The 18,915-nt window shown below is 37.5% G+C and overlaps 4 protein-coding genes and 1 non-coding gene across 8 annotated transcripts; 2 read left to right on the top strand and 3 right to left on the bottom strand.

Moving 5' to 3' along the window:
* Positions 1-1,775: 1,775 nt before the first annotated feature.
* Positions 1,776-5,875, top strand: LOC115009933 (nuclear receptor-interacting protein 3-like). The gene is made up of 7 exons (XM_029434259.1): positions 1,776-2,134; positions 3,217-3,375; positions 3,817-3,899; positions 3,982-4,121; positions 4,209-4,261; positions 4,876-4,964; positions 5,247-5,875. Exons 1-7 carry the CDS (start codon positions 1,967-1,969, stop codon positions 5,269-5,271), a joined length of 717 nt encoding a protein of 238 aa, XP_029290119.1. The 5' UTR covers positions 1,776-1,966; the 3' UTR covers positions 5,272-5,875.
* A 418-nt stretch (positions 5,876-6,293) lies between these two features.
* akip1 (A kinase (PRKA) interacting protein 1) lies at positions 6,294-8,219 on the bottom strand. Of its 4 annotated transcripts, none has more exons than XM_029434236.1 (5): positions 8,009-8,219; positions 7,187-7,357; positions 7,026-7,100; positions 6,825-6,944; positions 6,294-6,716 (listed from the first exon to the last, which is right to left on the bottom strand). In XM_029434236.1, exons 2-5 carry the CDS (start codon positions 7,343-7,345, stop codon positions 6,567-6,569), a joined length of 504 nt encoding a protein of 167 aa, XP_029290096.1. In that variant the 5' UTR covers positions 7,346-7,357; positions 8,009-8,219; the 3' UTR covers positions 6,294-6,566. The 4 variants fall into 4 exon arrangements, with proteins under 4 accessions (XP_029290096.1, XP_029290094.1, XP_029290097.1 ...); XM_029434234.1 differs by having other exon boundaries at positions 7,852-8,218; XM_029434237.1 differs by lacking the exon at positions 8,009-8,219 and adding an exon at positions 7,762-7,848.
* Positions 8,220-9,173: 954 nt separating this feature from the next.
* Positions 9,174-12,735, bottom strand: rpl27a (ribosomal protein L27a). The gene is made up of 5 exons (XM_029434821.1): positions 12,644-12,735; positions 11,908-11,971; positions 11,736-11,811; positions 10,404-10,578; positions 9,174-9,351 (listed from the first exon to the last, which is right to left on the bottom strand). Exons 1-5 carry the CDS (start codon positions 12,644-12,646, stop codon positions 9,223-9,225), a joined length of 447 nt encoding a protein of 148 aa, XP_029290681.1. The 5' UTR covers positions 12,647-12,735; the 3' UTR covers positions 9,174-9,222.
* On the bottom strand, positions 11,033-11,161 carry LOC115010345 (small nucleolar RNA SNORA3/SNORA45 family). Its single transcript, XR_003832459.1, has one exon. It is a non-coding gene; the product is annotated as a small nucleolar RNA SNORA3/SNORA45 family (small nucleolar RNA).
* A 2,003-nt stretch (positions 12,736-14,738) lies between the features above and the next one.
* LOC115010060 (tripartite motif-containing protein 66-like) lies at positions 14,739-18,915 on the top strand. The gene is made up of 6 exons (XM_029434446.1): positions 14,739-14,856; positions 15,133-15,762; positions 15,920-16,043; positions 16,229-16,303; positions 17,356-17,508; positions 18,487-18,915. Exons 2-6 carry the CDS (start codon positions 15,491-15,493, stop codon positions 18,688-18,690), a joined length of 828 nt encoding a protein of 275 aa, XP_029290306.1. The 5' UTR covers positions 14,739-14,856; positions 15,133-15,490; the 3' UTR covers positions 18,691-18,915.

Here is an 18,915-nt window from a genome sequence, read left to right as displayed (position 1 = left end):
AAACAAACCCAGAGCATCTTACAAGTCGTCCAAAACAGGACATATGTATTAGAAAGATATTAGACATGCATTAAAAGTATTTGCACCATCTCAACACAGAATACATATACAATGTAAAAGAAAAGAGGCTAATTTAAAGTGGCTATACACATATCAACATAGTTTGCTTACACCAATATGTCTCTTGCACTATTTTATTTATTTTATTTTATTTATTTTATTTTATTTTATTTTATTTTATTTTATTTTATTTTATTTTATTTTATTTTATTTTATTTTATTTTATTTTATTTTATTTTATTTATTTATTTTATTTATTTTATTTATTTTATTTATTTTATTTATTTTATTTCCTTTTTTATGTCTTAAGTATAGGTCTACTGTATGTTGCGTTGTTGGAGGAGCCTGGGATTTAAGACTACGAAGTGTTCCCATTTTACTGCATACATGAGCTAAATGAAACCTCTGATTACAGTATATAAAACAATATACAATTAGATTTGAATGTGATATATGAACTATTTTAGATTTAAAAATCTAAATATAATTTGTTGAACTAGCCTTTTGTAAAAATAAATAAATAATAACAATAAAAATGTCTATAACATGAAAATGTAAATGAATTAATCTCAAAACGTTTCACAGACCAAATTAGACTCTGCTCATTTTGATTAAATTCACACATGCTGTCTTTTCTCATTAGTAATTAACGTGTATGTCTATCTTATTTTGTAATAATAATTTTGTAAGCTATAATAAAGAAAGAACATTAAAAAATAAATATTGTATCTGTTGTAAATAATATTTCCTTTTTGGCATAGGTCAGATTAAATTATTGTTTCAATTTCTCAGTCAGGAAAATTGTATGTTATTCCCAATTTTGACTTGTTTACAAATACAGTATTCCAGCTCCAGTGTTATAAAACACAGGAAGGTTTCTCTCTTTCACAACAATGTTTTTTTTCTCACGGAGTCACGATTCAATAAAGTGACGTATTTGCTCCAGGATGAAGTTCCCACGAGACACAAGAACAGACCGGATGATACCTTCAAAATAAAAGCTCTGGTTCAATACTTTCGATTGTATAAGGCTATGTGGTCTTCCCATCTAAAACCACTGTAGTCCGTGTTAATGCATTTCAAGTATGGAACAGTTTATGTATTCATTTGCAATTTTTATTTAGTTCAAGAGTAGGTCTATTATAATGCAATTTAATTAGTTTGCTCTGCTGGTTTAAGTACTTTTTAGTATTTTCTTTTACATAAAGAAATGCTGTTTTGTAAAAATATCTGTATGGTAACAATACACATTATAATAATAATAAATATAAAAAACAACAACAACAACAACAACAACAATAATAATAATAATAATAATAATAATAATAATAATAATAATAATAATGTTAATAACTTTATTTATATAGCACTTTTAAAAAACAGATTTACAAAATGCTTCAGCCTACATACATAAAACAGATGGGGAAAAGAGACAAAGTATCAGGTAGCACATCAAGTATTACATGGGCAATTACAAATATGAATGTAAAGCAAAAGGATAAACAGACGGAAGAGAAATAAACAAGGAGAAAACAAATAAACAAACATAAGAGCATTGCAATGAAGAATAAAAAAGCATTGTGTCTCTACTGCTCATCAGTAAAACATGCACTTTTAGAAGCTTTATTACATTAGGCTACTTTCTGTTGTATTTTTGTTTTATTTTGAAGGTGTGGATCAGAAGTAGTATTCTTACCTGTCTGACTTGACTGCCTCACTAACTCATCATCATCGGGGATTCCTGCTAATAGACTCCCAAGCATACAGTGTATCGTAATGATCTGTTACAGTTAGTTCAGATCAGACAGGCTCAGAAACACACACACACACACACACACACACACACACACACACACACACACACACACACACACACCGCCTCGGTCTGACTCTGATAGCCGCCGTCATGTTCACCGGGATGCGGGTGGAGAGCCGGGGGGACTCGGGGCTCCTGGATGCTGCGGCTCTCCGGCAGCAGAGGAGGCTGAAACAGGCGATCCAGTTCCTCCATCAAGACTCGGCTGACCTGCTGCCGCTGGACGGCCTGAAGAAGCTCGGGACGTCCAAGCAGGGGGTGAGCCTCTGCAGGCCACTTATTATGACATTATATTGTGTTACACTGGAGCTTAGGCCTATTACATTTCATCTTGTACTATAGTTATATGCACTTTAATGCACTGTGTTTTATGTATTTATATGTATATATAAAAATAATATATATATGTTTATAAACATATAACATATAACACATATACATGTTTATAAACATATATATATATATATATATATATATATATATATATATATATGTGTTTATAAACAAAAACATATAACACACATATACATGTTTATAAACATATATATATATATATATATATACTTTCTTGTCGCACTGCTGACACTTATGACAGGCCATTATTATTATTATTATTAAAATTATTATCATTATTATTATATAGTATAACATATACTATATTATTACATGCTATCTTGTAGCTTATAGCCCATATATGTTATACTATATATCATGTTAATATATTATACTGTTTTATTACATTATATACAATATTGCATTTAAGGATCATTACATAATCATATTATATAGCATTATTTATACACCCTGTTTACTTGCTGACTCTGCACACACACTGTTACTTGTGCCTTGTAATTTTGTCTTATAATTGTTCTTGTATCTATTTTTACTTCTATTTTCTTTTAGTTTCATAAACATCCTACTATTTATAATAATAATAGTAATTCATTGAATATCGTTTAGTCATGAAACGTCCCAAAACTATTTAATTTACGATATATATGACAAGGAAAAGCAGAAAATCAGCTCATTTGAGAGGCTGGAAACAGAATATTTGGAATTATTTCACCATTTCTGCTTGAAGAAATACTAAAATGAAGAACAGTAGGTCACTGTTGTAATGTGTCTTCACTATTTACATACTGACAGTGTTACCCATAAAGTTAAGCCTGTAATGTCACATAAAGGTTGTTTATAAGTAACATTCTACATATTTTTAGTTGCTCTACATGCATTATAAAGCAGCTTTATTTGTGATTATTCTCTTGTGTTTAAGCTTCAGATCCAAAGGGATGAGACGAGAACCTTTTAACATTTTTAATTACTTTTTGTTTTTATTGTAGCAGCCACATCATATTCTACAGAAGCGCATGCTGGAGTCCAAGATGTCCCGGGGAAGGATGTGTGCAGACAACAAAGGGGTCCATCTGAGCTGCACTCATTTACATTCACATGAGGATGAAGAAGAAGAGGAGGAAGATTTCATCTATGTGCCCTGCAAGGTGAGTTAGTAAATATATATTAGAGATATTTAAATAATTAAGTATATTCCACTATTATTACAATCAGTCCAACATAACATTAGGAACAATCAAGAGAGGGAAGGAGAGACAATAATAGCTGCATTAAAATGAGAAATTAGATATAACAGTAGAAAAGATCAAATAATGGAAATAATCTACTGTAAATTGAGAAACAGAATTTAAAAATAACTTGAATAAATGAGTAAGAGAGTAGCAGGACCCCCTACCCCCCTTTTAAATTCTTTTAAACTGTTTTTTGTGTGTTTCTTTCACTCTAATTTATTTGTACTTTATTTATTTGGTTAAAAATGTTCAAAGTGTCGAATATAATCAGTAATGCAGTTTATAAATCTGTACGAGTATCACCAATCTGAATATGTTTTTAAAAACAGTTGTGATTGTTTTCTTTATTGTTTACAGTGTTTGGGACAAGAGGTGAATGTGCTGATCGACACCGGCTGCACACTGAACCTGATGTCCTCACTAACTGTGGAGAGATCAGGGTGAGACGTGCTCTGTATCTCTGACACGCACATTAAGTCTCTTTAAGTATTCAGGGAGTCATGTTTTGTTTCTCTCTCAAAGTCTGAAGGATCTGGTTGAAGAGAACCAAATGGAGACGGATGGGTTCTCGTTTCAGAGGAAGCTTTGTGTCGACGGACGCATCAGAGAACTCAGCCTGACCATCGGGCAACTCAGAGTAATGTGCTCCTTTGTCATCGTAGGTGAGGACGGAGAATACGAGTAAAGATCACGCTGATGTTTGTGTCTGGAGCCGGTGATTTTAAGACATTTATCACATTTCTTTGCAGACAGTAACAGACCACTGATGTCCCTGGGAAACAAGACGTTAAAGTCACTCAAGGTAATTTTAAACTTCCTCAATCAATCATCCAATCACAGCAGGAGCACAGTGACGGGAATAATCTGGAGAAAAAATGTAATGCTTATTATTTTATTATTTACGTGTATCTTTTACATTTTTTTATTATATTATATATATATCTTATATATAGTATATATATATATATATATATATTGTTATATAATATATATTTATTATATATTATTATATATATATAATAATATATTATATATATATAATATAATAATATATATTATATATATATTATTATATTATATATATATTATTATATTATATATATTTATTATATATTATTATATAATATAATATTGTATTTTTACATTTTATATACTTACATTACTTTTAAATGCAACTACACTATCAGGTAAACATTGTCCCAACCAGCTCTTTTGCTTGTAATTGTTTATGCATATGTCTGTTTCCTGTCCACTTTTATTTAAGCCAAACCTCTAATTGCCCTTGTGGATGAATAAAGTTGCATTGCATTCTTACCACTAGTAGGGAAACATGTAAAGTTGGTGTGCAGATGCTGCCCGATGAAAGGCGATGCTGTCACCTGCATGTAACTGTGTGACGTCTTCTTGTTTTTGCAGTGTGTCATTGACACTGAGCAGCAGATGTTGGTGTTTGGGACGACCGTGAGGGAGCAACTTCAGTTTGTCAAAAAGTCATTCAATGAAAGGTAATGTTTTAAGAACTTTTAGGTAGACCCTGAATTATACTTTATATACTCAGTTCCACACATCATTAACAAGTGCAATAAAATGCATATTATTGTGTGTCCACATTTGCATGTTGTGGCTGCATGTTGTGCACTGCTGGGAGGGAACATACTGTACTGTTCATTCACAAAAATGCAGCAAAACGTTGCAAAACGTGTGAAGTAGAAGAAACCAAATAAGCTACAAATGACTCTCACCAGGTCCTTTCTGCTTCTTCTTCTTCTCTTCTTTTTGCACAACAGTTCTTCTGACTTCAAAGACATGTGACAACAACAACAACAACAGCACACCTAAAGCAATTTGATTATTTACTCTTATCTTATAGCTAGATATCTCATTGGGGAACTTCATCAATCACTTTCTCTCTTCCTGTTTGATGCATTCATCTTCACTTATTTGTACACAAAGGCTGCGGTTTACACAAACAGTTCCTCATGTAGCAACGGAAAGCATTCTTGTAGCCTATGATCCTGTTTTAGCTGTCGTCTACAGTAGAACGTGTTGTGCAGCTCAAGTTGAACAGAAACATGTAGTGCTGTAGACTTTAATATTCTGACTGAAGTGTGATTTATAACTCTTGTATCTTATAAATAAGTATCGTTCTGCCAGACGTTCAGTAGTGTTCTACATTTATAGCTGGAAATCTTGGAGAGCAAAGGTTGGAGGGTTTTTTATTTCTTGTGGAGTGTAGCACAATATATTGCATACAACTGTTTATCATCATTTATACTGTATTTTATAATGTTGTAAATGTATTTTCTAGTCCAAAAACATGTATTTGCTCACTGCCTTTTGATGTTTACAAATTGATAGTGATTGTAGCAAAGTGCGGCACTGAATATCAAATAAAATCCCAAAAGATGTGAAAGTTTTTCCGCATCATTTTGTTTCTTACATGGAGAACAGATTGAACTGCTCAGCTGACCTCTGACGGCACCATGGCAACATGACAGCTCCCTGTTATAAGTTATTTAGCCGTTTCCTTTACAGAACATAAAGATGATAAGTGCTTCCTATCAGAAGGAGATCTAACAGTAGTGGAAGAAGTACTCATATCTTTAAGTAAAAGTACCTTTTTGTAAAATAGATTACATTAAAGTAACTCAGCACTCAGTGCAGTGCCTCGCCCAATCACAGCTCTCGGTTTCAGTCACTTCCTGGTGCTAAAGCGAACACCAGGGATGTTTTTGGGACTTCAAACCTCAACCACCAGCTACCACCGTCCACACATGATATGTCAGCGTACAGATAAAACTCATATTAGGTATAAAAGATAAACAAACAAGATATTGATTTTAAAAAATACTTTATATTTATACAATGATGCGGCATTAGTGCAGGTACAAAAATGTGTAAGTGCATTACATGATGTTGTGGAGCAGAATTTAAACACACAAACTACATAACAATATGGCTTCTCCATGTGCAGCAAATAAAACATTCAAAGCAATATAAAATGTAAACTCTTAAAAAGCAGAAGTCAGTGTACAAACAAGCAATAAACACACAAACAGCTTTAGCATGGGTGAGTTTAAGGTTGGGTGCTATGGACAGGTGAGGGGTCAGAGGTTAAAGGTGAGGTCGACGCTCTCTCCAGCTTTGACGCTGACCATCTGAGTCTGCTGCTGTAACTCCGGCATGCTGGCAGTGATGGCGTACGTCCCCGGTGAAACCTCGATGAAGAAATCTTCACCTGCTGCCGACACACGAGCCTGAAGAGATCGAGGCTTGAATTGTAAACTTTTTAAACATTTTGTAAACAAGTGGCTGGTGCAGAACCTTTTTCATAATCTTTTTACGTTGTTGTGTGGAGCCCTTACATGGTTTCTGGCTGACCGCGCAGGTGTTTTCATCCCAACAGCTGGCCGTGAGTGGAACCTGGACACATGGCTCCTCTCGGTGTCAGTGGGCTCAGTGCAAAAGCCAGACTCATAAAACCTCTGCAGCACAGAAAACATTCACACGTTAGTCCCCAGGTGCGTAGCTGAAAGGATGCAGGTGCAGGGTAAATAATCACTGACCTTGCACTGATAGGTCGTCTGTGCCATGAACCCTGCGATGGTTGCAAAGACATCATCAAGCTCTGTGTGTGCTCTCTGGTAAATTAAAGATAATTAAGAAAAATGAGTCAAAATCCAAATGAATTGATGCTGGGATTAATATACAGAACACATGCAGGCACCTTGACAGGGATCTGTGCGTCTTCATCTGTAGTAGTGGGGGTCTGGGATGCTCCAGTACTCGTCCAGTCTACAGTCCGCCTGGAGGCCCGCTCCAGCACCTCCAGGCCCAGACTGGCAGAGCGCTGCAGAGAAGACTCCAGCCAGGCTTGGTTTGCCATGAACAGATTCACCTGAGTGGAGGAACAGTAAGCGAGACCTTAGCCACTTTTTCTTTTGCCTCACAGAACACACATTAAGAGTTTTATTCCAAATGTACTTTAGACAATGTGCAATATACAATATAAGCAATACGTTAAATCCAGTATATTATTGAAATATGAATGAACACCTCGTGAGAATAGCATTAGAGCTGCAACGATTAGTCGATAGAAAATAAATATTTTTGACTACTATTAAATTGAATATCTTTTGGTTTTGAAGTGACAAAACAAAACATGTAAAATGCATCACCTTGGATGAATCGATTCAGACCATAACATAATAGTCTGAATTATATGGTTTAATACAATAAAATAAAGATTTGCAGTTCTATCAAAATTATTACCGTGAAACACCAAAAACCCAACAATTATACCTGTAGCCTACGAATTAAAGGCAATTAAAGCAGCTGGTAAACAGCGCATGCGTGGAGATTAGGACGCGGCTGTTATCAGCAGCTACTTACTTTCTCTTTCTAACAGTCAACCGTCGCCTCCACTAAAACACCCTGACGTCACACAGTTCCACGTTCCATTCCATACGTCACGTTGCGTCACAATAACTTCAGTGTTCCACGCGCTGCGTCAACAAGTCCCGGGTACCGAGATTATGTACGTGTTTACCTGCTCAACGCACGGAGAGCTGGGCCGTCAGGAAGTAAACACGCACATGAATACAAGATGTCAGATGAACCGGCGCTTCTTCATTCAGTCGTCTGCACGTAATCCTCACATTTTCGTGATTTAGCGATAGATTCAGCTCTCACGCAGACGGGCTCGTGCCGTTTTCAAGTGACAGGATTCACAGGAAATCCTGCATGTTAAGCCCCGCCCCCAATGTGTGTCACGTGGGGATGTTTCACTTTCTCTGATTGGTAATCTGTGGTGGAAAGTATCCTACTGTACTTAAGTACAATTTTAATATATTTGTATTTGACTTGAGTATTTCTATTTATTCTACTTCACATTTCAGAGATAAATATTGTACGTTTTACGTCACTACATGTAGCATATAGCAGTATAGCACTTTCTATCTGGAGATTAATGCAAACAAATAAATGCATTCTATTTTATAATATATATATATATATATATATATTCCAATAATATAACATTCTGTAATGGGCCATATATGATTTGGATGCGCAACTTTTAATTGTAATAGAGTACTTCTACACTGTAGTATTGCTACTTTTAAAAGTAAACAATTCAAATAGCTCTCCCACTACAGATTACAATTAGTTTCAATAGCCACCTTGAAGTATACCTGGAAGGTTATCGCTCTACATTTAAAACAAGTTTATTTTAAGTATTTAAACACTCAAATACTATCTGGGGACCAGGAAACCCCACAAGGGATAATAAAAACAAAACATACCCATTTACTAAGTATACTGATATTTTTCCTCTAATATTTGCTTGAGTCTTGGGAAATCCTGGATAGTTTATATATTAAAATAGACATTAAATTAAAAGAGGGGTCAGTACATGTACTGGTTAAACTGCTCAGACTGACACAACCATCACGAGTTGTAAGAAGCTGAAAACCTATTATATAGGAAACATTTAATCTAGTGGCCTCCTGATCAGACAGAACGCATAAAATATTTTCCTTTCCCCTCGATAAGATTGTTTCCATAACTTTTCAGTGTTCATTAATTCACTTTGCACTCAATTAAACATGCATGCAACAGATACTGCTGGCATCGTCACAGAGCAGAAGCTAACAATGTAGCACATACCATCACTGTCATATAGAGGCACTTGAAAATCAGACATGACAAACATGTAGTTCCATTTATACAGTTTATTTTTGCAAAAACACACTGACAGGAACATTATGCCATCAGCACACAGGCTCCTCCAGCTGCCTTGATCTTCTCCTCGGCCCGTCGGCTGAAGAACTTAGCCTTGACAATCACTGGCTGCTTGGGCAGCTTGCCTTTTCCCAGGACTTTGTAGTAACCCTGGAAAATGATGAACATAATATTAGTGCAACCAGATAACCACATATGCAGGAAGACCATTTTATCTGGCAAAATTCTGCAAAACTATTTAATCAGCAGGAAAACAGAGCCCATGATACGAGTCAACTACTTTCTTCAACAAAATGCAAACAATGAATTCAACGTCCAGCACCAAATTATTATCTGTGGTGCAAATATGAAAAAAAAGCCAATGCAATAATGTACAACACTACATACACAATACTGTTATGGAGATTCTTCTATTAGCACAACACAAAGCACAGTCTACAAATATTCATCTAACGCAAAGTTCAGCAATTCCCTTTCAGACATCTGTATGTTGGTGAAATATCTGTTTCCATCTGTGGAGTCAGTAACCGTTTATTATTGTAGCTTGCAACACGCTCGGTATGGACTGAAATATACCAACAATTAAAGTTTCATTGGTCACAAAAGTATCAAGGCAAAAAGTTTAATTTTTAGCACTAGAAGACGGCATATTGAACAAAGCTACCATATGTCGGATGAGAACAGTGCATCCAGTAGGAGGTACGAGATTTGTGAAGTTTAGCTTAAATCAAAGACTAGGACCAGGGAAATGTTAGCATCCATAGAAAGTAAAAAACAAACAAAAAACACACAAAGTTGACACTGTTCATTCTACCAAGTATGTCTGGATAAAATCCCTGTTGAAGTAGGGTCTTTGCATTTCTGTTACCATTGGAGCAAATCTGGCAACCCCAATGAGGACTTCTGAGATACTATTTGCAGGCACTGGGGCCAAGTGTTGGTAGTTTAGAAATAGCACCAATGAGCCATCTGCAACTACAACCCAATTACTTTTTTCTCCCTCTACAGCTACAGACAAGGTACAACTTCATCTACCTTAACCTGTGTTCCTTTACTTATGGTACGTCTTTGAGCTATGACAATACTTTCAGTCTTAAAACAACCCAAAAACAGTAAACTACAAAGACCAGAGTAGGCTAATACATCAGCTTGTCGGTCTTATATCCAAAACTCTGCACATGAAAATATTGGTCAGTACTTACAGCGCGCACAGCATCGATGATGGGTGCGGGTCCGTCTGGCTTCTTGCCATAGTTGATCCTGGTCTGCTCGCTCACCAGAGTCCACAGCTTGTCCAAGTTGATGGTGGGGCAGTGGGTTGTGTTTCTCTTCAGATGGTAATGTCTCATACCCACCTTACCAAAGTACCCCGGATGGCTGAGGAGACACAGGGAGGACAGACAAAAAGGTCACCTGCTGTCTATACAGAGTGGGAACTAAACAGTAACTCTAAGACATAAGCTGGAGAATTGCGCTCCGAGTTTGGGAGCTTTAAGGTGGATAATACTAAAGCAAGTAATCAATTATTTTAGGGCAATGCTCCTCTTGTAGATCCCTCTAGACTAGACTTCCTGTACTAAACTCATTTCAAATGCAAACCAAAGAAGTCTAATAATTGGGATACTGAGTGCCCACTTTCAATTTTGCATGTTATATACTGCCAAATTACATGTCTAATGTGCAACCACAAGTTGTTGCATTATTGCACTGTTCTAAGTGGACCAAGACAGTTTTAGAAAGAACCAGGTCACTTATCAAAGTGTGCATCATATTTTGAAAAACATCGTTTATAATTTAGTGTGACAGCAGCATCAGTGAGATCAAGGAGAGAGTTTGTAACTGCCCATGTGGTTGACTGGCCTACAAAGAGCCAGTCGGTGAATAGGACCAGTCTTCACTTTAAGAGAACTCTAGCACACCGAGACAATTATTTGTGTCAAGGTGAGACTCTAGTCTCTACAACATCAACAACTACTGACTGAGCAGATACAATAAAACCAGGATTAAGACTTCAGATAAACATCCATGTGTAGCATATCAGAAAACAGTGCACATCAACATAATATCTACCTTTTAAGACCGATTAAAGCCAAATTATGAAGTTACAATATTAATACAGGTATGGTTTTTAGGCTAACTTCCCCAAAACTTTACTGAAACTTGACCCGTATAATATTTAGAGGGCTAATTATTTGCACATACACAGGTATGGGCTGCACAATATGAAGAACTTATGCAATGTTGTTGAATATTGTGATGATATTACATGTTGAACAGATAGGAGTGCACTCAGCTCTGCCTTGCAGCTGCTTTGAGTATACTGCTAAAAATTCAACATATTGCTTGTTGAATTAACATACTTTCACATGTCAGTCTTTCACAATGTGTTCATTGCTCAAGTAGAGATTGTGATGTGCAGCCCTATTACTAGTCTATACCATGTTAATGACATGTGCATTGGTGGGCTGTCTAGACTAGAGAACTATTAACTTGACACATCACTAGAATCATGAATCATGTCATGCAGCACTTACTATTTGTCGAAGTTGATTCTGTGGTGATGCATACCACCAGCATTACCACGACCTCCAGGATGCTTTCTGTGTTTGCCTGTGGGGTTGGAGAAGTTAAAGTTAACCTTATGTCACATGTACACAGTAGAAGAACTACTAAAGACCACCTACAACAAACAGGGTAAGTACTCACCAATACGACCATGTCCGTGGCTGACATGCCCTCGGAGCTTCCTAGTCTTAGTCTGCTTGGTCGGCTGTAAAAATAGATTTGATATTGATTAGAATAACTAGGAAGCTTCAACACAATCGTGGTCCTAGCACTGACCGAGGAGCTAGCTTACTTGCTAAATTAGCCAAATAACAGCTCGTGCTGCTTGCATTCATTCACAGCACATCAACTTTAAACAGTTCACTAACACGTTACTACACTAAAACAGATGTTCGCTTGTGTTTATTCTCAAAACGTGGTAGTATAACGACCTTACACGCACTGCTTAATAACTGACTGCTTTCATGCTGCCTAGCATCCTGGGAAGCTAATGCTAATTCAACTGCTTTTACTGGCAGTTTAAACGCTTAGCACGTAAAGCAGAATATAATGTTAGCACGTTACTCTCGGGCACTTTTACGTTTTAAACCTTGACTAACACTGGCAGATTTATTCAGACTTGAGGTTTTGTAAACATGTGAGTACAGACAGAATATGCTGGCTGACGGCTACATCCGAGGCCCCAGCTCTCACACAGTAAACCGCTCACAAATTCCCATAATGTTAACAAATCACGGGAAATAACATCCAGTAAAGTATCGTACGAGATGTCTCTACAATAATCCCGCCATCAGGTGATAGTTTGCTGTACGAATGAACAAGGATGGGCATAGATTTAACAACATTTCAAAGCACAGGGATACATGATAACACCTACCATCTTGGAGGCTAGTTGAAAGAGGAACGGGATTTGCAAACCACGCGGTTTTGTGCGAGATTTGGTTCATTGCAACAAAGTGCAAAGAAACCCACAGCGACGCTCAGTGTTGGAATGTAATTAAGTACCTTTACTCAAAACATTTACAAAAAAGTACATTTGCTCAAGTACTAAGTACACGTTTTATATACTTATTTCATTTAAACATAAATACCCCAAATAATACAGAATTGATTTATGGTTTAATGTTTTTATCTTTAAATAAGTGTGGTGTTATTATTATTGTTCATCTTCACCTCTGTGTTCTTCAATTATTAAAATAAATCATGTGAACAAAACACTGTTTACGCTCACAACATCTTAATGAGGTCTCATTATATTTACCTGTATATATAAAAATGACTGAATAAATAAATGTATTCAAACTGTTATAAGCATAAATGTACAAATATGACTTTTAATCACTGGAAGTAAAACTGCGTTCAGTGGTGCACATATAGATGCATTATTTACTAGAAAATGTAATTGCACAGTCAAATCTCAGCAGGATTGCACATGTGTGTCTTTTATGAGGATTTACAGCAGAGACCAGGTCAGCTGTGATAGAAACAAGTTAGACGTGTTGCATTTTGTGCATCATCAGGCATGTTCACAACACTGTGAAGTTGTCTGCAGGAGTTAACTCAGACACTGTCACTGATGATTTATGTAGACTTTGAATTGATAGTCGAATCATAAGTAGACGGCTCTGCCTGGAGTTTATCTTTGGACATATTACAGGGAGGAAACTGTGATATTTTAAACTTCTTTGTTAAGTTTGAAGTGTAGTTTTTCCTTTAAGCTGTCGTACGTGGGATCCCCCGGTGACGGTGAGAGTAGAATAATAGCGTCGCATCATCAGTAGGAAACACTTGCTTTGCAGCGACTCTCAGTGCTGGAATATCAGGGGGCTGTTTGATAAGCTGTCCACCAATCACATCATCAGTGTCCCTCTTGATATTGGACAACGGTGCCGTCCCTCTCATCCTCAGCGCACATCCACCTGGAGACACAGTTACCTTTCTGAAGCAGACATCTTGTCTCATTGCTCTCATTCACACTCAGGTAAGGTACAAATATTATGCAACTTAAACCTGATTCCGTTTAATTGTTATTGTTCTGTTATAAGAATACGAATAAGAAACTTTATTCAGTACTTTTCAAACTAAAATTAAGGACTGCAGTGAAATACAAATACAAATTAAATGGAAATAAAATACACAAATAGAAATCTATGAAAAGATAAGAGGAAATTTAAAATCTTAAAACGAGACTTCTGCCGTTTCTTTTCGTGTTTTCTGTTTGTTTTGATTCTTGTATTCAAACACCGAGCACACAGGAGATCAGCTGCTGCTTCTTCTTCTGTTTTCTCTTCGGTCTTTTCAGCCCAAGAGGCTCCATCTTCCTGGAGATGGCACAGCGGCCTCACAGAGACCATGGCAACTTTCCCCAAAGGCGGGCCACCCTGTTACCACGGGTGACAAAGCGTAGAGCACAGCTGACTCTGGAGGCCGTGTCATCGAAGGATGGTTCAAATCCCACGAGCACAGCAGAGGAGCCAAGCCTCCAAGCAGAACACGTAACACAGACAGGATTTCATTATTGAGTGTTAAGGGTTTTAGTTTGAGGAGAATGACTAAATGTCTATTTTCTTTTTAAATAGCTCTCCAGTTCTGGATGCTGTGAGATGGAACAGGAGTCAAAGCGGTGCTGCAACCGAAAGGCCGGCGCGGCCTCTCCTTCATCCGGGAAACAACTTCCTGCAAAAGATGTTCTAACTTTATCAAAGAGAATCAGGTTAAATAAAGTTTAAAGGAAACATTTGGGGAAATAAGCTTATTATTAGAGCTAGATGAGAAGATTGTTACCACTTTAGCTAAAATCAAACTTCTCATCTAACTCTCTGAGAGAAAGCAAATAAGTGATTATATATATTTTCAATTTTGGGATCTAATGAAACATATTTTCCCGCTGACCAAGCCTTCATTTATTTCCACAGGATTCACCCAGAGGCCCAAAGGATTCTGGGTAACTCCTGCATACCTGTAGTGAAGTTGGAGCGTCTGAACTTCCAGTTGTTGTCGTGTCTGCAGCCTGTGGTTTCTCTGGTACGCCTGCCGTGCCAAACACAAGCCAAGCTGCACAATGACGCCTGTTTGGATCGTCCTCAACAGGTACAGAGTGGAAGGTCCACAAACGTTCACTTAAACGCACAATAAATGTGTCTAACTTTCTGTCACGAGGGGTTTCTCAAGCAAAACAAGAGCAAAAGATGTTTGGTGACGTCATGAAGTAGCGTGGCATCGTAGTTGTCTTGAGGTCTCCTCTCCAAACAGAGGAACAACCTGGTGATTTAAACCAGTAGAAAAACATGAATGAAGCAGTTTCACGTAAACAAACCATCTGTGTTTTTCTCTCGTAACTTAACATCTAAACGAATCTTTCTGCAGAATGGATTCAGTCAACGTGAAGAAAACATTTTGGAGATAAGACAAGTGTCGCTTCAGTCCAGTCCAACAAACAACATCGACCTCCTGGACTGAACCCTACTGTCCCGACAGCTCCCCCTCCGGAGAACCAGAGCAGGACTCCGGCTTCGACTGTGACTCTAATCCAGATCAGCCGTACATCCTGCTCGATTCTGGATCTGATGATTGGGACCCGGACGGAAAAGCTGATTCGGAAACATTTTATCTGGATCCGGATCCAGAGCAGACCATCGTGATCGAACTGGATCCAGAAGAACCGGATGCAGATCAGGATCCATCCCTGGAGCTGGAGGATGAAACTAAATGTGAAGTCGTTCAGATGGACGACAGTGAAGATCAAGGCGCTGATCTTTGTTGCTCGCAGGAGCAGGAGGAGGAGCAGCAGGAGGAGCAGGAGCAGGAGGAGGAGCAGGAGCAGGAGGAGGAGGACTCATCGATGCAGAAACCTGCTTCTGGATCAACGGCCGAGGAGATGGAGAGTGAAGATTTTTGTGCCGTTTGTCTGAATGGAGGAAAGCTGCTCTGCTGCGACCGCTGCCCTAAAGTTTACCACCTGGTCTGTCATATTCCTCCGCTCATCAGCTTCCCACTGTAAGTGCTGTATGGACACCCGGTACTAGAACGCTATGTAAACTTACTTTTCGGAAGACAGTGCAGTTCTGTGACATACAGTAGGTCTTCTTATGGGAAATACGAAGTACATCTGAGATAATGTAATGAAGTAACAGAGGTCCTGTGTGTCCTGCAGAGGTGACTGGGTGTGTACGCTGTGCAGAAGTGACCAGGAGCCTGTGGAGAGCTACGACTGTGAGAACAGGCCCTCCTGTGGGGGAGCCAAAGCTCCATACACTCTGTGCAGCCAGGACCAGCGGGTGAGCTGCAGGGGGATTCACTTTGACACCTTATCACATGCAAAGTATTATCTGCAAAAGGGTTCACATTTAGTTTCAACCTAAAGAAAGCAGGAAAAGCAGTTGTCTGATATGATATCAGCCCATGAGTAGATGAACAGATGTTTCTTTTGGTGACTGTATGTTTCTGTGTGTGTTTCCTGCAGAGGTGTGAGAAGCTGACTCTGCTGTTGTATTGTCACACGCTCAGCGCCCCGTTCCACGAACCTGTCAGTGTCCTGGTCAGTCCCACATATCTACATTACAAACCTCCACCCTGACACCTCTGACATGTAGCAGTGCACAGATGTGAAGATATGTCATAATAACTACATTACTCTTTTTAAGTCTCTTCTAAAAACAAAGCCTACTTTTATCGGAAGTATAAATTGGAGTTGCCTGTTTATTTTTATTGGTTTAATATGCCCTTCATATTTTGTCAATTCATTGTTTTCTCTCTCTGTGAAGCACTTTCTACTTTGTTTTCTAAGTGCTCTATAAATTATAAATATTATAAATATTATAAACATTATGAATATTATAAATATTATACATTTTATAAATATTATAAATATTATGAATATTATGAATATTATGAATATGATAAATATTCTACATTTTATAAATATTATGAATATTATAAATATTATAAATATTATAAACATTATGAATATTATAAATATTCTACATTTTAGAAATATTATGAATATTATAAATATTATACATTTTATAAATATTATGAATATTATGAATATTACAAATATTATACATTTTATAAATATTATACATTTTATAAATGTTATAAATATTATAATATTATGAATATTATAAATATTATACATTTTATAAATAATATAAATATTACAAATATTATGAATATTATGATTCTTCTTCTTCTTCTTCTTCTGAAGATGTCGTTCAGTAACTGGAACACTTGAATATAAAATGTCTTTATATAAAGTTTCCAATGTTATACAACAAATATTATAACATCTCTGAGGAACCATCACATAAACCTACAACCTTCTGTTCCGAACATCTAATTCATCTAATTTTGTTAGTTCATCAAAGCAACCTGTTATCATTCATACTGTCTAATCATGAAGCAATAATAAAGAGAAGACTGCCGGCCTCATTTAAAGCAGCACAAACTGGCATTATGTGACGTGAAACCTGCCCATGCAGAGCAAACACTGCTTAATGTATTCTGCATGTACAATGTCCCACGTACCTCTCATAACAAAATGAAAACAATCTCTCCCACGATGATCTGATATCTGTGAATGTGCTCCAGGCCCGAAACTACTACCAGATCATCAAGAGGCCCATCGACCTGTCGGTGATCCGCAGGAAGCTGGACCAGAGCAACACGCTGCACTACTTCACTGCCGAGCAGTTTGTCGATGACGTCCTGCTGATGTTCAAGAACTGCACCAGGTTCAATTACGTGAGTGGATTTCCCACTTTAATCTGATTTCTAGTGTAATTGAATTGTTTCTGCACTCTGGGAATACGCTCCACAGAAGTCTGGAAAGACTGTTGATCCGGTTGTGTCCATCTGCCAGTTATGGTACATGACATGCGGATGTTCAGCAGGTATAATGTTTAACATGTCCATCTTCCTGTGTGTTGAAATGTAAATGTTCTGCAGGTTATAAACGACAGCATTTAAAATGTTGACGGTGCCGCGAGATAAAAAGTCAGCAGCAGTCTCATCTTAAATGTCTCGCTCCTTAATTGCCAAAGTAAATGAATACATTTAAAGGGACAGTTCCTATTGTTCCTCTTACCTGCAGAGCTAGTTGCAGAGAGTTGGAGATATCAGCCGTAGAGAGATGCCTTCTCTCCAATATATTGGAACTAGATGGCACTCGGCTTGTCGTGATCAAAAAGCCAAAAGAATATGTTTTAAAAACTCAACAGCAAAGTGTGTTTCCACAAATCATGACCGAGTTACTCAAGAGAATCCACAGACCTCGTTGTGACCAGCTTCATGTAGGAACTATTTTCTTTCTACCGAACTACACCCGCTAACCGCATCACCTCGCAGAAGGACGCATCCACTCATGGATGAGAGGCTTGTGACGAGATGTGCCTTGGCTGAGCTGTAACGTTAGCTAGCTTCTTTCTTGCGTGGTGATACAGTTGATGGGTGTAGTTCGGCAGAAAGAAAATAGTTCCTGCATGAAACTGCTCACAACAAGGTCTGTGGATTCTCTTGAGTGACTCGGTCTTGATTGTTTTTTTGTGCCGTCTAGTTCCTTTATATTGAAGAGAAGGCCGACGTCTCCAACACTCTGCAACCCATTGATAAATGGGTGAACTGTCCCTTTAGGTATACAGATCTTTGGATAAACAAAGTTTTAAATGAGAAAAATAGCCTCTGATCTTTGAGTTTTTACATTTATCCCCTTTTGCTGTGCAGCCAGACTCAGAGGTGGCCCAGGCGGGAAGAAGCTTAGAGATGTTTTTCTTGAGCAAACTGAAGGAGACTTTCCCCGACCGGACGTTCCCATCGGCACGCCACGACCGGACGGACAGAGCTCGCCTCCGGTGCCTCTGCAGGAAGAGGAAGGAGGACCACAGGAGAAGGAGATACGTATTTAGTGGGAAGAAATATTACCTGTAATAGTTTAAACAACACAGTTTAATTAATGGAGTTATTTATTTATTTATTTTGAAAACTGTGACAAAACAGTTGAAACATTCTTTCAGGGATTTAAACGTTTAGTGATTTAGTATAAAATCCATTAAATGTAAATGAGCAGCAGAAAGTCACAAACATTGTTTTGTTGTTTAAAAACCGTTAACATCTAGAAAAATCAATTTCTTATTTGCATTTTATTTATTTGTA

The sequence above is a fragment of the Cottoperca gobio genome, chromosome 6, assembly GCF_900634415.1.
Source record: "Cottoperca gobio chromosome 6, fCotGob3.1, whole genome shotgun sequence".
NCBI lineage: Eukaryota > Metazoa > Chordata > Actinopteri > Perciformes > Bovichtidae > Cottoperca > Cottoperca gobio.
This window is presented reverse-complemented; position numbering and strand designations above follow the sequence as displayed.

Coding starts and splice junctions, on each gene's coding strand:
- LOC115009933 (XM_029434259.1), top strand. CDS start 1,967: ATGTTCACCGGGATGCGGGTGGAGAGCCGGGGGGACTCGGGGCTCCTG. Junction 3,900..3,981: donor CTAACTGTGGAGAGATCAGG/GTGAGACGTGCT, acceptor TCTCTCTCAAAG/TCTGAAGGATCTGGTTGAAG. Junction 4,122..4,208: donor GTGCTCCTTTGTCATCGTAG/GTGAGGACGGAG, acceptor ATTTCTTTGCAG/ACAGTAACAGACCACTGATG.
- akip1 (XM_029434236.1), bottom strand. CDS start 7,345: ATGGCAAACCAAGCCTGGCTGGAGTCTTCTCTGCAGCGCTCTGCCAGT. Junction 7,101..7,186: donor ACGCACAGATCCCTGTCAAG/GTGCCTGCATGT, acceptor TTAATTTACCAG/AGAGCACACACAGAGCTTGA. Junction 6,945..7,025: donor AGACGACCTATCAGTGCAAG/GTCAGTGATTAT, acceptor TCTGTGCTGCAG/AGGTTTTATGAGTCTGGCTT.
- rpl27a (XM_029434821.1), bottom strand. Junction 11,812..11,907: donor CCACGGACATGGTCGTATTG/GTGAGTACTTAC, acceptor CCAACCCCACAG/GCAAACACAGAAAGCATCCT. Junction 9,352..10,403: donor TCATCGATGCTGTGCGCGCT/GTAAGTACTGAC, acceptor ATCATTTTCCAG/GGTTACTACAAAGTCCTGGG.
- LOC115010060 (XM_029434446.1), top strand. CDS start 15,491: ATGGACGACAGTGAAGATCAAGGCGCTGATCTTTGTTGCTCGCAGGAG. Junction 15,763..15,919: donor CCGCTCATCAGCTTCCCACT/GTAAGTGCTGTA, acceptor TGTGTCCTGCAG/AGGTGACTGGGTGTGTACGC. Junction 16,304..17,355: donor ACGAACCTGTCAGTGTCCTG/GTCAGTCCCACA, acceptor AATGTGCTCCAG/GCCCGAAACTACTACCAGAT.